This window comes from Saccostrea cucullata, unplaced genomic scaffold, assembly GCF_032062105.1.
Source record: "Saccostrea cucullata isolate Sc308-1 unplaced genomic scaffold, CSIRO_AGI_Scuc_v1 ctg130, whole genome shotgun sequence".
In the NCBI taxonomy this organism is placed as follows: domain Eukaryota; kingdom Metazoa; phylum Mollusca; class Bivalvia; order Ostreida; family Ostreidae; genus Saccostrea; species Saccostrea cuccullata.
Window position 1 is genome coordinate 127,916 of NW_026939106.1, and position 16,946 is coordinate 144,861.

The window sequence follows — 16,946 nt, forward strand, 5'->3', positions numbered from 1 at the left end:
TTTTAGTTTAACTCACACACCGTGATTTAGAGGTTAAGTTTACTACAAAGAATGAAATACAACATAGAAACAATAATGTTCACCATAAAAGTATATATACACCGGGGAATGCTTCTTCATGGGGGAATGTTTACTATCACAGTTAATCCACCAAGGAATAATTCACCAAGGGCAAGGTTTACTTTTATAGTATATCTCCCGGGGAATGATTCGCCACAGGAAAAGTTTACTTTTAAAGTAAACCTGCCAAAGATCGATTCATCATTGGAAAGGTTTACTATTATTGTAAATCTTTTGGGGAATGGTTCACCAACAGGAAAGTTAACTTTTATTGTAAATATACTTAAGAATGATTCATCATAGGAAAGGATTAATTTTAAAGTAAACCTAACAAGGTATGATGGATCACTGAGAGGGTTTACTATTATGTAAATCTTTCGGGGAATAGTTCACCAAAAGCAAGGTTAACTTTAAAAGTAAATCTACCGAAGCATGATTCACCATTGAGAAGGCTTTCTTTCTTAGGTAATCTCCCGGGGAATGAATCATCAGGGGGAATATTTACTTTTATAGTAAATCTACAGGGGAATAATTCCCAATGGAAAGAATTAACAATGGTAGTAAATCTACCAAGGAATGATGCAATATGGGAAATGTTCACTTTTAAAGTTTATCTAACTTCGTGGAAGGTTTACTTTTATGACGAAGATACTGGGAAAAGATTCCCAATATGAAGAATTTACTGTTGTAGTGAAGTTCACGAGCAATGGTTCAAAGGTGAAGGTTTACCTTTATAATAAATCTCAGAGGGAATTATACATCACGAGGCAGGTTTGTTATGAACTTCTGGGGGAAGTTTATGTAAAACAAACTGTCAAACGAATTCATTTTAGGAAGGGCAATGCTTAACCAAAAGTCATTTAATTTTAACGTACATTTTTAAATTAATATTTAATTATTGTAGTCGTGGGTTGGTACATTTCACTTACTACAATACTTCATGTAGCATTTGAAGTACAAAGGGTCAAATTGAGCTCGTTTCTTTAAAATTCTATCGTCACTTAACTTTCATTGAACAAATCCCAGTACTCAACAAAGGAGTGTGTTCAATTCTTCTTACACAATTGTTTATAAAATATGCATGTTAATTCTTCCAGATAAATTAAAGCCAAGGCTATTAACGTTTAACTATTTTTTTCTCCCTCAGATCTCTACATAAAGGATTCAACAGAATGTTTTTTAATCTTCTTGACTATCTTGACTCACTAGTGTTGAAAAAGATATTGATTTGTTCAAATGACATTAACATCATTCTAGTCCATTTCTGATTGAATCCACTCATGGTACCGACTAGGTCAATAGATCTCAGGAGGGGGACCCACACGATGACTACATTATCACTTATACGTAGATACTATATGTTGCAGTAACTGTAACCCGCAATTTATAAGTCCTCTAAGACTGTACAAACAAACTGGGGGCGGATGATTTGAATGATTTGACATTGTCCTTGACATTGTCATGTCTATTCCTATCAGCATGTAGTGACCAGCAACTGACCAATGTATTTTCCCCTGCAGATCCCCTCAAGGAAAACTGTACACTTTCCAATCCAAATCTCCCAGAACCTCATATTTCAAAAGTTCTTTTTGTATTTAGCCATCACTGAGAAGAAAACCAGTAGCAAGTATCAATGAAAGCAATTTGCCATGCTTCTAATCTAATTAATGTATAATGAATGTATTTTTAAGGAGTTGCAATACAACCCTATACTTCGATGTCTCGCGTCCCTTGTGTGGTATGTGACTTTTCATGGCGGAAATAAGCCTGCTTGTGTCTATGATGTTACCTAATTAAGGCAATAAAGGAAAGCAATTTGGGATAGATGTAGTATTTAGATTTTCTGCATGACAGCACTAAGTGTTGATCTTGGAGAGTGAGGAAGGTCGGAGGTCTAAGACCTTGATGAAAGGTTCAAGCATGAAATATCTCTTTGGCTTGTGCTCATCTCTCTTTGGTTCGTGTTTATCAATTTTGCTTAAAGGTTAACAATTACAATCCATAGCAGAAACTTGTTAAAAAGTGTAAAATATAATATTCTAGCTGTCAAAAAATCATGCAATATCTTCACTTAGTTACGTCTGCAGAGACAGCCACCAAGCGATAAATATTGGGAGTTTTCGCTGGATTGGGTATGGAGTTGATAGGATCACTCGGATGAATGTATGAATTAATTCTATTCTCTCTGCAACCTTTTATTCAAGTCTTGAGGGAAATTGCAATGACAACCAATTTTATAGACTTTACAGAACACATGGTCCACTTATGAGCATTTCACACTTGACTATAAGGTACTATCAAGAGTTTGACATCAGGCTATCTTCGGAGAATTTGTCAGGAACACCGGAAGAATTCCTTGGAGACTTAAAGATTTCCAAACATATTAAGAGTTTAGACATGTTAGGCAGACAAATACAAGTACTAATCAAAAAGTAAATACTTTATAATTAAAATCAGATATTTGTTTAGAATATGTTGACGTTCAAATTTACTCCCGCAAGGATGTACAGTGCTGTTTTATTGAAGTAATTCTGAACAAAATTGCACACTTACTAAACCGCATTACTTACTTTAATCACCTCTTAGGATACATGTAATCACATTCCTCGTTAATTGATATAAAATAAGACACATAATTTTAATTTTATTAATTTTGAGATCAATTGGAGGGCATGCAAAAATGAAATTTGAGAAATAATTGCTTCCTTTCATAAAGAAATTATGCTAACATTGTCAATCAAACACAGGGTACTAATTTAGCCCCATGGCTTTGTTAAAATTTTGTTAACCTAATATGTGAGCACTGTCATAAAATATTGATGCAAAATGGGCGGCACGAAATTTACCGCCGATGAGGCAGGTCCTTTCAATAGTCTTTACCGGATCTGTTCGAATTCCCTTGGCATTAAATAATCAACATATCCCTCGACCAACCGGGGTCAATGAAGAATGCAAAGAGTAAATAATTCATTTCCAAGTGAAATGTAGGACTGATTGCCAATGAATCAATACGTGAAATACAGAATAGCCCCGATTAGGCAGTTCAAACGGATTGTAACCTAATTAATTGATTAGGGTTCCCTAGTAGGACAGGAAACATGAGGGAATACATAAAATTATTGTACAAAGTCTCGAAAAATCAAAGTACTGAAAGTACTGTTAGACGGAGGCTTCATGTATGAGAGAACACAAAAGAAATATATATGTCATACATTGCATAAGAATATTATGAGAAATAATGTGTAGTTTTTTTTTCAATTCAACATTTTTTTCAAAGGATACTCCAATATTCATGAGGTTTTTGGGATGTTATAATTTCATCTTTGTAATGTAAACTTCGCCTTGATTAAACTTCACTGTTATTTAGATGAGATACTTTCAATATTAAACCTTTCAAAGTAAGAAACAAATATTGACATAAAACATAACTATCCCAGTCACTTAGAATATATAGTGGAAAAGTGAGACTGGATCAAAAAATAATTTTGCCCCCAGGCCCGGTTTGATGAATGTAGGTTTAGTAACATGAAGTAAAACTGGCCCCCTCGCTTTTGAGTCCAAAAAATACGCAATATTTGATAAATGAGTGTTTTAATTGTGGCTGTGGGCCCCTTCCCTGACCTCAAACGTCCCCCTATTTCAGAATTTCTGGATTCAGCAAGGCCTCAGCCTGTCAGGAGTCTCCATGAATCTTATTTATAGGTCACAGAGACCTACTGTTAACATAATTATGACATGTAACAGCTACCAAAATCAAAATTTCTCGGCTTTATTGTAATAATGTTATGATATGAGCTAACATGGAAAAAAGAAGCAGCCAGGTAATGTGGTTGTTTGAACAACATAATATAGTACAGTATGTCTTAAACCTTTGTGATACAAAATGGGGTGCCATAGCTTGAAAGCAACACAGAATTTTCTTTAAGTAATACAACTTCATTAACATGCAATAAATGTTTGTGCCAGAACACAATTTTTTGAGTGGAATAAAATATACTTTCTTACTTTATGTAAACAGAACAATAAAGTTCATAAGACTTGCTATTTCACAAGTTTAAATTGTTTTTGGAGAACTGGAGTATTGCTTACAATAACAAAGATATATCTTGACAAATTTGACAACCAATATTTCTGGAATTATTAAATGTAGTATTTTATCATATGACAGATTAACTCAAAAAATGTTTTTCTTTACTCGTATACCAGTGGAAATGGTTGCCCTTTTCAGTTTATCTGTTTAAAACAATCATTAACAATGAGACATGATTACAAATTACGTAGAGAAAAGTTATAAATATATAACTATGATTTCTGGTTTTCAGTTAAAACAATCACTTTACCAATGATGTAGGTTAAAAAAATTTGACATGAATACCAATGATCAGAAATACATGTAATCTTGTATATAAAAAATAATTAAAGTTTGGGATGTGAAAAATGTAAAACACAAGTATCAAATGCAAATAAGGATCATCGATATGACAATAAGACAACTTATTTCAGAAGATATGATTTTTAATTATTAATTAGGATATTATGTCATAAATCATGTAAATCCTATGAACCAAGATTTGGGTTGTACCCAAGGGTCAATTAAACGTTACAAATGCATTTTGATCTCAATATCAGAGTTGCCGTTTGTTTCTCTCTTATCTAATGTGAGGGTACCCCAAACACTCAAACCGCTTGTAGAAAGTGTAAATCTATTTTCACGTGTTTCCTGAAAATATACATAATATCAAATAAACAATTCAAAACTAGACTGTTAATATTCCTACATATAAAAATACTATGCATTTGTTTATTCATCGATCCTTGTCAGATTAAAAAACTCCATGAAACCTATTGATGCAAGCGTCAAAAATCGGCCGCAAACCAATTTATCGGTCCTTTCAAAAAGAAATTAGAAAAGGAATGAAAATGAGATTACAAACAACAATCAAGCACAAAAAATTCCATTAAAACTGAAATGGATCTATTATTAAAATGTCTTATATTTATACCTGCGACATAAAACATTTGCATGCGACATAGCAGGATTTTCTTCAATACATAATACAGGTACATCTGCGTCTCCACACTTAGTTTGATACATAGGCGAATTCTGGTGGAAGTTTTTACAATTAAATATAAAACTAAAGTTTAAACTTATCTGTAACTAGAGATAGTTTTTACTTTAATAAAAGAAGCAATTGATAAGTGGGGTTCCTCGATCACTTTGTAGATCCGCCACTTCATTTCTTCTCGTTCTTGTTTTGGTGTGAGAAGAGAGATTGTAAAACATGCTTTATCATCGTCTGTTGGAACAAAATCTTAATATTCTGTCTGATAAAAAATTAATAGTAAATCACATTTTTTTTTTTACATATTCCGTAGGAAATGTATTTATATACACGACATTTTAAAAAATATTAGACAAATCCTGTTTATTTAGAAAAAGTAGAACTGTTTGTTTATACTTGTATGTGACGCGATCTTTGTTTTAGACTATGCTTATCCTTGCGGTCGTCGCTCTAAAAATAGAATTCTCAAGGTAATGAAAACAATAGACTGGTATTGCCTGTCTTTACCGTACGCAGGAAAATATCGGATATCAGACAGGCAGGCCAGTCTATGAAAACAATTCCACCGATAGATGGTGCTTGGAAAATCTTTCCTGTTTACATTCCATGGGCAAGACAATCCCTATACACGGAGGCTGTCATACAGCCTCCGTCTAAAAATGAACTTTTTGGGAGATAGCACATATGATTTGGACAGATTTTCTGAACCCTGTGGGTTTAGTAGGCAATACAGTGTAGCCCAAATATTCATCATAACTATGTACTTAGTTAGTTATGGAAAATAATTTTCAACAAAGTACATGGAGATGTAGATCTGTAGCTCGCAGGTTAGAAAATTGGGATGAACAACCAGAGAACTGAAGGTCCATCCTCAGGTCCAAAAAGCATACATCTATTCGGGCACAAAATGTGTGTTGTTTCGAGATTTCTTTCTCAGTATATTTAATCTGCCATCTCAAAATATTGCTAACCGTGTGCTCCTTAACATATTTTTTTTACTACATGTATTTCCATAACAAAGTCAAACATGAAGCACATTGGACCGAAATGGCTTGTCGCCTAAAGAGCCGGTGGAATTTTCTATGGTCTCTTTTTCAGGTCTAAGAGCGTATTGGTAACGGCTTAAGGAATTTTTTGTTCTGGATGTAGTAACATAATTTGTTAGGAGAGGTCACTAAAGGTCATTTAAAAATGTCTTCGGTATACTTACAACGGTTTGCTTGCGTGTTTAAAAAGGCAAGATTTTATTCGATTTTAAAACATTTGTTAACTCAGAAAGAGGACTTTGTGTTTTTATTTCCAATGCCTTTTCTTTATATTACATACATTAACTGAATGTAATTGCTGATGTACGATATCTTTGTCCAGGAAAAAAATTACTATGCACAGTATACCTTGAGAAGAGAATGCTGATTTAAAAGCACAACAAAGAAGAAAATTATATAGTAACCTGATGAATCATCCGTACTATTTATTTTTTGAAACAGGATATATTAATTCAGTTTTCTTTGTTTTGAAGTCTTCCCGTATCCATTAAATTGTATTGTTCAAGCCTCTATATCCTCCCCTATAAAACTATACCCTGACCATGATGCATAAATCTCGATGATATACCAAACACAGATGAACATAAACAATACCATACATTTGACCGAACTAAATGTACAAAAAAGCTGCAATTATTCGCAAAAGACTTATTACCAAATCATTTTTTTTTAGAATCGTGAGAGATGTTTGCTTGATTGTATGTTGTTTAACGTCATATTTGAAAAACTCTTTTTTTATCTTTACTCGACACTCAGGGCCATTGAGCATTGAGGGATCTTTATCATGCCAAGGCCTGTCGTGACACGGGTCCTCGGTTTGGTCTCAGCCGAAGGACCCACAACTTTCACTTCAAAGTGCCGAGCGCATGGCGAAGGCACACTTGCTATACATTTTCTTTTATCAACTTACGTCAGTCACGGCTGAGATTCGAACTCACGATCTCCCGATCATGAAGTAAGCGCTCTACCGACTGAGCTACCGTGAACGGTTAAAAGTGAAAGACTGAAGGCAGAAAAACAAAATTTTCATGTTGCATTAGAAAGAAATATATGGAGATAACGAACAGTATCCAAGCTCAAAAGTCCATTAAACAGAGCAAAATAGAGGAAGAGCAAACATGGATCTCCTAAACTTCATAGCTTGAATCAGGTGCCATGGAGGAGTGAGCATCCCCGGTCACACCCGCCTTGTGCTCCTTGTCATGATCGGAAAATAACATCGACAATTCAGTGTGTATATAATAGCCTAACGATATTAAAGTATGAAAATGTTAGTCAGCATTTGACTTGAGGACAGATGATACAAACAAACTTTTGTCAAAAAAATTTAAAATAACAACTTGGGTCATGTTTAAATGAGTAAAATTATTAATTTTCACCGCGTAGTTTTTAATTTTTTTTATTCAAATTTTCACAAAAATGGAATTTGAAGTGAAAAATATTTGTATAGATTAGGAAGGATAGTTTCAGAGGGGTAGATTTTTTAACATTACATAAGGTTTACAATTTCTTTATATTCTAGACATTTATAATTTGAATCATTTGCAATGTAATTAGGCCAAAAAGTATATACCAATCCAGACTTGCATTTTTTGTTTGTATCATCTGTCCTTAATGATCAATTGTATTTGCTGACAAGGTCATTGTATCGGCCATAGAACATACGATGTGGTGACTTTAAACCAGACTGCTGATATTCTTGTTTCATCAACTTGTTTTTCATAATTTACCCCGTTTCAAAAATCGTTCATGTATTACGTAAAGCATGCTCTTGCGTATCGAATCATGCAACGTTTAACTGAGAGATATAAACCCCGCATACAGGTGATAAAGGTATTTTGTTGCATGAGCGCAAGCATTCTCTATCCAGAGTTGTCTTCCGCTACGCTCACAACACCTCTGTCAACGCTCGTTGTACAAGACTCTTGTACAAATTTTAAACGCTGAAGATTCAAAATTTAAATGATAATTAATTATTGTAAATATTGATAAAGTTGATAATTCATTATTTATTTTAAATCTATAAACCCAAAACGACTTATTTTCAAAGATTTTAGGGAATATTTTGCGGAGTAAAAATTAATATCTTAATTAAAAAATCCTTTTAAGGTGTAAAAAATTGATAAAAAAGACAAGAATTATAATTACACACAATTATAATTACAACTTTTTATCAAAAACATTTTTTTCAAGAATCTTGTATAACAAGCGTTGACAGAGGTGTATGTGGGAGAGAAGCGGGAACGACAACTCTGTATAAGAGAATGTGAGCGCAAGTTGACGAGAAGATAAAAAAAACATTACGTTTGTCATATTTAGCCTGGTTGTAAGATTACCATTAACGTTCTTTTCAAGTAAAATATCTTAATATGAAACAGGTGTGTCAGACTCCGTGGTTTCTTTTATTTCAAGCTCACAGGCATATATCGTATCGACATAAAAATGGGGGAAAACATTGTTTACAAACAATACGTCGTCGATATATCTAAATGTCGAAATGAAGGCCACAGAAAGTGTTTTCTTTTTAAAGAGTAAATTAAAGAGAAAGTGAAGAATGGTTATTAGAAATTCATTATAATCATTAATTCAGAGACTGCATATTGTGGATCAGATTCATTTCTGGCATGCTTCGTAAGAAATTGGATTTTTGCCGAGAACCCGAGAGATAGAGTGTAAAATGCTTATAAAACCCAAATCATCAGTCATGTTTTGTTCAATAATGTAAATTGCTGAGAAACACTCTTTATTGACATAGCCTAAAAATATATTTAATAGGCTTTTATGTAGGCCAATGTCTACAGTATAATACTATTACATGTTGTGCTGTACTGCATAAAAATAATTATGTTCAAATCGATCTTTATACTTTACCTAGAAATTGTTTAGAATTTTTTTTGAATAATAAATTTATCTAAAATGTTGAATTTGTATCAGACAATATAATCTTACATTACTATTTTATTTTATGACTACCCCTAACTTTTTCTCATATGATACATGCAGTTTTCGTTAACAGCCTTTCATTTATTTCGTATACTTCTTCTATCTGCTGATGTTCAGAATGACTTCATCCAAAAACAGTAAATCTATGTAAGCCATGTATTAATAAGGGGTTGTTAAATCTGGTGATATTTCTGAAACACCGAGCATCTCACCATCTGCAGCATTGGAACAAGATAGTAGAAAAAAGAAAAAGAAGAATTCAGCTAAAGAGAAGAGTTTATAGGCCTAGTAAGCTAACAATCACGCATCAGATTAAGGAAGACTGTATATTTTTCCAATAAAAACAACACTAAATTTAGATAAATGGAGTTTCTTTCCTAGCCCTACCAGATCTTTCCCTTTGCCAATTTTAGGTCCATTTTTTTCCAATATTTTATTCCATGTGCATCAGTAGTTAATGTAGACAGTGGTACACTCAGTGTTTCTGAAGTATTGCTAGTTTTGTAATTCTTTGATAAAAATTATATCTAACATGTATAGCAATCGATAATAGGGAGTACACAAGAAAACGGTTATTCAAGAAAACTGCAAATAAAATAAGAAAGTTTCAACAATTATCATTTGTAAAAGGAAAAACAGATTTCTAACTTTAAATATGTCATATCAAAATTTTTAGAAATGTATTTTGCGAAAAAAATTCTCAACTGCACTGTAAAAAATGTGCTTAGGAAATTAATTGTTTCTGAGAACACTTTATGCATGCATGTTTATATAATATTTGTATTCATATATATTTTTCATATTGCAAAATATTAATGTCTTCTTCGAACTTTGATTATTTTTCAGATTGGAGAGGGTGAACAAGGGGTATGCAAATACAGTGTAGGATGTACTTTTACATATATTTACTTTGATACAAAAAAGAAAAGTAATTCAATCGAAAAATGAAATAAAGACACGTTTTTTATTCTTAAATAGAAGAAAAAAGATAATCGTTAGACAGAACTTTAATTTGCAAAAGTATTACAACCCTGTATTCAAAATGACAAACACAAATAAGGTTATGACATTATATTGATTTCATGAGTAAACACAAAGGGTTGCATCGACGAACACTTAAGATTACAAATCTAAAGTATTTGTTTAACCTTCCGTGGTTAATGATCGCTTCTGTATCTGAAGCTTTTAAAATGGAAAAAAGCGATTTTAATTTTTGGTACAAGATTATTGACAGATTTAAGTTTTAAAAATATTCGAACAGAAAATTTTGCACTTGAAACAATTACACCAATTACATCATTTCATTTACTTTTATTTAAAACAATGTTTTAATTGACAATTTTTTCTGTTGCTTTGTATAGGTGATTGCCAACTATCGAAAATCGGGCAAGGGATAAAGAGAAGAAAAAGTATTCTCACTTGTAATAGTAATTAGTGGAGAATAAATTGGTGGCATACAGAGCAGACTATGACTGGGGCCAAACAGTGTGTATGATTCATCTTGACATTCAAGTCAAAGGACTTTTCTCTCCTTCTCTCTCTGACTTCTGCGAAGAGGGATTTTAGTATAACTTAGAATGTTTTTGTCATAGCCGGTTTCCAAAAGAAAGACTTGAACTCTACCAAGAAAATCCTCAACCCTTCCATCTTTCTTTTCAGACTGGACAGTGGTATGATAGATCATATTTGACTCCAAAAAAAAAGATACAGCGTCTGGCATCCTTATACAAAGTTTTTATCAAAGAAGAGCATTTCGATTGTTAAGATGTTCTTATCAAAGAGAAGATTAAGGTAAGAGCTCTGAGTCATAGACCAATGGAGGATAAAGTGGGATAAGCCACGCTTCTTTGAATTCTTTATAAACGGAAGGGTAACTTCTACCAGAGTTTTTGGTCCAAATTGAGTAAAACTTGGCAGGCAAATACCATTGCAAATAAAAATAAACTTTCTGTACTTTGTTTCAAAGTTATTTTTCCCATAATTTATATTCAGAATAAAATAGACAACAAAGTTTCACTATCTTGTAAATTGAATTTTTAAAATTTGGATGAAAATTGTTGCCATGATAAGAAAAAAGAAACTTTTTTTTTTTCAAAATTATCACTTCCAACATTTTTGTTTGGTTTCAATACAATAAAGCATAAGTTTTAACAGTGTTTTCAGTGTAAGTTAAAGAAGACATTTCGGTTCAATTCTTTCAGAAAGTACCTGCAACTATTAGTTCACAAGTAGAGTACATACCCTATGTTACACGACCTGGTTGATCGTGTTTTATTTTTAAAGATAGGGCTGTCATAATTAACAAATTTTTTTATTTTTAATGTTGGTTTTCAATGATTTTGCTTTGTTTTCAGTAAAATTAAGTACAACTTTGGAAAACATGAGTAAATAAAATTGGTTTAAGCTCAGTTAAAGTTTTTCTTTGCACAGGCTGACATAAGAAAAAAAAACTACACATACAGCCTCAGAAACTTCTGGTTTAATTATAAACTTAACTTCTAGTTAAATGTTTTGTAATGTTTTTTTTAGAATATGCTGTTTAGTCACAACTATCTAAGATATTTTTTACTACGTGTTCTCAATTTTGTGTTGATACAACTATATTATCCATTATGTAATAAACGGACATGCCATGCATTACATTTTGCATCGCTGTCACACATTTTGCGTCTTTGTTATATTTTATTTCGCTAAAAGGTTAAACAGAACTAGCTCTGAGGAATTCTTTATATTTCCATCCATATACCAACAAATCCGGCTCAGATTGGGCGTGTTAGCTTTGTTTACTCGTATTGATCAGATCGCTGTTACACATTTTGCGTCTTTGTTATATTTTATTTCGATAAAAGGTTAAACAGAACCAGCTCTGAGGAATTCGGTATATTTCCATCCATATACCAACAAATCCGGCTCAGTTTGGGCGTGTTAGCTTTGTTTAATCGTATTGATCAGAACATCAAAATTAAACAGAAGATTGTTAAAATGCCAATCTTACATAGGAAAAACAAATACACTGAGGTTTGTTGAAAATTAATAGAATCCAATCGCGGAGTCTTGCAGAAGAGTGTCTGAGTGTGACTATACGACTCTTAAACAGTTGTAAAATGATCCGGTAGTCAAAGATACTTTTACATGAGAAATGAGTTTCAGTCGCTAAATAAAGCATCAATCACTTGAAAACGGAAGATCATTTGCTCCGAGTGGCTACAATCAAGGCATCGACAGAAAGGTGGTTCGGAGCAAAGCGCTAGATTAGGAGGCGGATAAAGGGGTAAATGCCGATTGACTTTAATCACATTTATCGCAGTAAACCTACAGTTGTTTGGGACAATTATAATTACCGGCGAAATGCAATTGACGCGAAAATGATAAATGAAATGTTACATGTCCAATCAGCATCGAATATCAATTATTGTGTTGTAAATTGATTAACGGGGACCGAAGCCCTCTCTTAAGAGCGTGACCAACTCGCACTAGTTCATCTGTGTGCGATTGTATCGCGATCGTCAGATAAAAAGCCCCAGTCCCTACACCCGATACTCATAGTAGTAACAAGAATTGATCAGTTACTCGCCTAACGTGTTAGGAACGAGAGCCGCTGAAGATAGAAGCGATTCAGAGACCAAAGGGGCACAAAGTCTGCATGTGTGTCAAACATATTTCTGTCGTCTTAATTTGAGTTTAATTGCTCCTGATGTTTTCTAGCTCCTCTGTGACAAGCGGAATTTTCTACATATGAAGTTGATTAAGGAGAAAAACACACAAGAGATCTAAGATCTACGCATATTTTCTGTTTGGATTATTGTTTTTTTGCAAAAAAAGTGAGTATTTTAAGTCAATTAATTCATTAGCTGGGGGGAAGCACCGATTTGATCCATCAACCCCGGGATGGATTGATAAAACGATTAAGCAATAGTGTGTTTGGTCATGTCAGTGATATGATATTTCAAAAGAAGATAATTTAATAACATGTATTTCTCTCTCGTATGCTTAACTTTGTTGGTGGTCTAGACACGGATGTGATAATGCACTTCATATTTCATGTGTTTCGTGTTCAGAGCTTTCGTAACTTTGAACAGCCTTTATTGTCCTTCACAAACATTTAATGAAAAATTAGGAAATTATTAATTAAAAATTAATTCGGTATTTTTTCAAGACTGTTAAGAAGTTTCGGGGTTGACAGTAGTCGCTTTACGTCTGAATAACTCAGCATGTAATTTTTTTCTACCGTAAATTTAAGTTTCTATTTGTGGACGAAGTATTTGGTAGTAAATCATGCTGTCAGAATTGTCGTTAGTAATAATTATTTTCATGTTGCATTTCATTTAGTACATAAAAAAATATCTGAAAAGCGAGGACAGAATAATCTAAGCCATTAGAAAAGTTGTCAAAACTGTCTAGCCTAATTTCAAAAATTGGTTAATTACATTCTTTGAGAACAGTTCATATCTTAAGAGATGAAGCCAAGAGATGATGGGTATATTTTTCAGTCTTCTGGATTTTCTGTTTTTTCTGCGGAGATGGTGTACTTGGTATCCGATTCAAAGTGGGTTACACGCACATTGCTTAACCAAAATAATTTATATGAGCGCATAAGATTTATTATTAGGTGATAAATGTTGAAAAATGATATATTCCATGAAATTCTTTTAAGTCGATATAGATATCATGTGGGTGATGTTTTATTGTTCTGTAAAAAAAAAATATAAATGTTATTAAGTGGTTTACTTCCTCGGAATTTCAGAAATATTTACCAACAAACCATTAATAAGAATTGTCTTGCCTCCGAGTTTGAACTCTTGTACTTCAAGGCTAAGCTTTACGTCAAAAACCAGCGAGCTTCAATAAATAGCCGCATCTACTTCTCTTCGATTCAATACACTTTAATGGCTTTCTTGTTTGCTCTAAAAGCTTTAAATAAAAAAAATGTGGTGGGCATTAATTCATTAAAAACCCAATTAATCTGTTGTGAATTGTCGTCTTACAAACTTTTTATTAACGTCTAATGAATATTGATTCTGACGGGTTCGGTTTGCCTGCATCAGTGTACGGACAGCTGAATCAATGGGCCCGACCTCTCATGCGTGAATAGCTGATTTTTGTCAAGGAAAAAATGTAGATGTGTAAAACATTTTATTGTGTTGTCGACGGTCTAGATCCCATCGGTCTGTCCTAAGGGAGACATTTTTTCTCTCACAAACGATATTTTTTTGGGAAGACTCCTCCGCTGAGCCCACTACAAAACAAGCCCTGACCTCTGACGATATAAAAACATTGAATTAAGTAAATGAGTTTTTTCGCAGCAAATGACATTGATGTCGGTTTTAAGATTTTTGGGGACTGATAATGCCATACTTAAGCCATGAGTCCAGAGGGATGCCAACTTGAACTAATACAATGTATCTCTTTTTTCTGCTTCATTTTTCTAGAACGACATCCTACCCAAGTGAAGTGTAGAGGTTGTGAACTTTAATTAGTGTAAGTTGTCTGTGGAAGAGACAATGAAAAATTCAGAACATCTCCAATGTGAGCAGATTCCAGGGAACGTAAAATAATGGAATTAATTCACAGTTGGATGATGGTGGTTTTCACTTTTAGTTCGCTGTCGACAGTGACGTTTATTTCAGGTAAGACTTGAAGCATTTCTTTATTATTAAGTAAACTCATAAAAAAGATTGAGGAAAAGGTGAACATGAAAAATAGGAAAAAAATCCGTTGTTTCTACAATTTTCTAAACGCTTGAACATGTAGAACAGCTCATTTATAGCTGCATTATTTGAAATAAGCTGTATTATTTGAAATTCGTTTTTATCCGAATTTCTCATTCTAGCATGTAAATTTTAAAAATCCAGTAAAACGAAAGTGTAAAAAAGAAAAAAAAACAACAAATTTTAAATAATGGTTGAAAAATACTTAATATTTCAAATCCCGTTGCAAGCGGCGATGTGGATGAGTTACTATGTCATTGCATCAAAACAAACAGCAATTTATTTAACGGAATAAATCTACTTCTGTATAAATACTAAATGAGAAATATTTATGTTTTATTTCCCGAGCTCTATGAATTTTATTACCAGACTGTCTTTAAAGAGTTGCCATCGACATATACAAAGGCAAACACCGTGACTTTATACCCACTTGAGGTTGTCGTAAAATGTAAATGTTTTCTTTCGTATAATTGTGACTAGCATATCACCATCTTTAAGCTTAAAGTACCTCTTGAATGAGGGAATACTGACCTTTCTTAGCTTAATTTCAAATAAAATCCTGAGAGACATATATAAAACAACTGACAGGTGCCTTATAACAAAATTATAATTAATTTTTCTTTAAAAAATCTTGACGGTAAATAGAAATTTTTCTAGTGTATGGATTTTGTTTCTTCGAAGACTAGTACAGCAGCAATTTGTTCTTATAAGAATAAAAAAAATTAAGAACCGAAACGAAATATGCTATTTTATTTAATATTCAAATTTTCAGAAAATTAGGGTAAAACAGGAATATGAAACTATGCTATATAAAACTATATAATTATATACCATTAAGTATTGTTGATGTTACGAGGCATGATAAAATAAGATGAGACATTATGCTTCCTTGTCTCTATAATTATCGAAGATAAGATGAAAGAAAACAGAACAGATATGAGCTCCAGTGACACTATTCATCATATCATTTTGTCTTATCATGAGAGTCGGGGTCCTTTTACTCATTTGACAGCAAATTTCTACTTCCAAATTTACATGTCAAATACCGCATCAAATTCTCAGTTTCTGATACATGCAGTCGCATTCTTTGGGAAAGAATTTGATTTTCATGCAGCGTAGCGTGACTAGGATTAAAGAAACACCACATGCTCTGTTGATCGATTCACTTAAACATAATCCTAGAATTTGTGATATCAGTCACTTATTTAATCAAATTAGAGCACTAATACTCGCAAGACATCTCATCATGAAAGTATTCGTTTCATTTTTATTATTGGAAATATTGAACTGAAAAATTCAGCAAGCATCAGAGATAAAACTTAAATCATGCACGTGGTTGATATGCGGTCTTTAACATTGTAATATTGTTACTTTTTGGCATTTACTTTGATTTAATTGTAACTTTGAATCAAGAGAATATCTTTTGTTACATGAATAAACCCCCTTTTCAAGTTCAATGACGGAAAAGTCATTTAATAAGTAGATACGGGTTATTTTGGATTGAGCTTTGAAATTTGATACTTCTGATATACATCAGTAATTGTTTGATTTGGAAAACTGAAAATGTTAAGGCTTGACGCTTGTTCCCCGAGGATCCGTTTTCCTCAGAGGATGACAGGTGCGAGGCTTATCTCCAATTTAACACTTGAACAACGAACACATCAGCGTTTGTCATTTAATACCCTCTTTTAATTAAAAATAAAAAAACACTTAAGTACTTTGACAAACAAGTTATGTCTAATTTTTTTTCCATTTATGTTCAAAGCAACAGTATAAATTTAGATTCGGGATTTAATTAGCGATTCAATCCAGATGTACACGAGATGGGCGTTGGAGGAGATGCCACTCGTTTTCATTTTATCAGACGGACGAAAAGGAGTTTCTCCAACTTGCTAATGAGGAATTGTCACTGAGTTTATCAAGTGATCAGTTTCTGCGCTGGAGGGGCAGTATAGGCAATCCTTAGCGCAAGAACACTATGATGGCTGCCCTATACCATACCCTTGAATGTTAGTGGGGAAACTATTGGCATTTCATTAGTGTCTGAATTGATACGTACGTGAAAATCGATAGAAGAAAACCCTCTCCAAAAGATAATGCAAGAGAAATGGAAAATTTACCGGCAT

At 33.1% G+C, this 16,946-nt stretch overlaps 1 protein-coding gene across 2 annotated transcripts in view; it reads left to right on the top strand.

The window, feature by feature from the left end:
- The first annotated feature begins 12,673 nt into the window (after positions 1-12,673).
- The window catches only part of LOC134252247 (basement membrane-specific heparan sulfate proteoglycan core protein-like), a 32,095-nt gene continuing 27,822 nt past the window's right edge, over positions 12,674-16,946 (top strand). The window contains exons 1-2 of one of the 2 annotated variants that reach the window (XM_062734675.1): positions 12,674-12,933; positions 14,542-14,739. In XM_062734675.1, the coding sequence (XP_062590659.1) occupies positions 14,667-14,739 (73 nt within the window). In that variant the 5' untranslated portion in view covers positions 12,674-12,933; positions 14,542-14,666. Of the gene's footprint in view, positions 12,934-13,011; positions 13,030-14,541; positions 14,740-16,946 lie in introns of those variants that run through there. The other variant, XM_062734676.1, reaches the window with a different exon arrangement.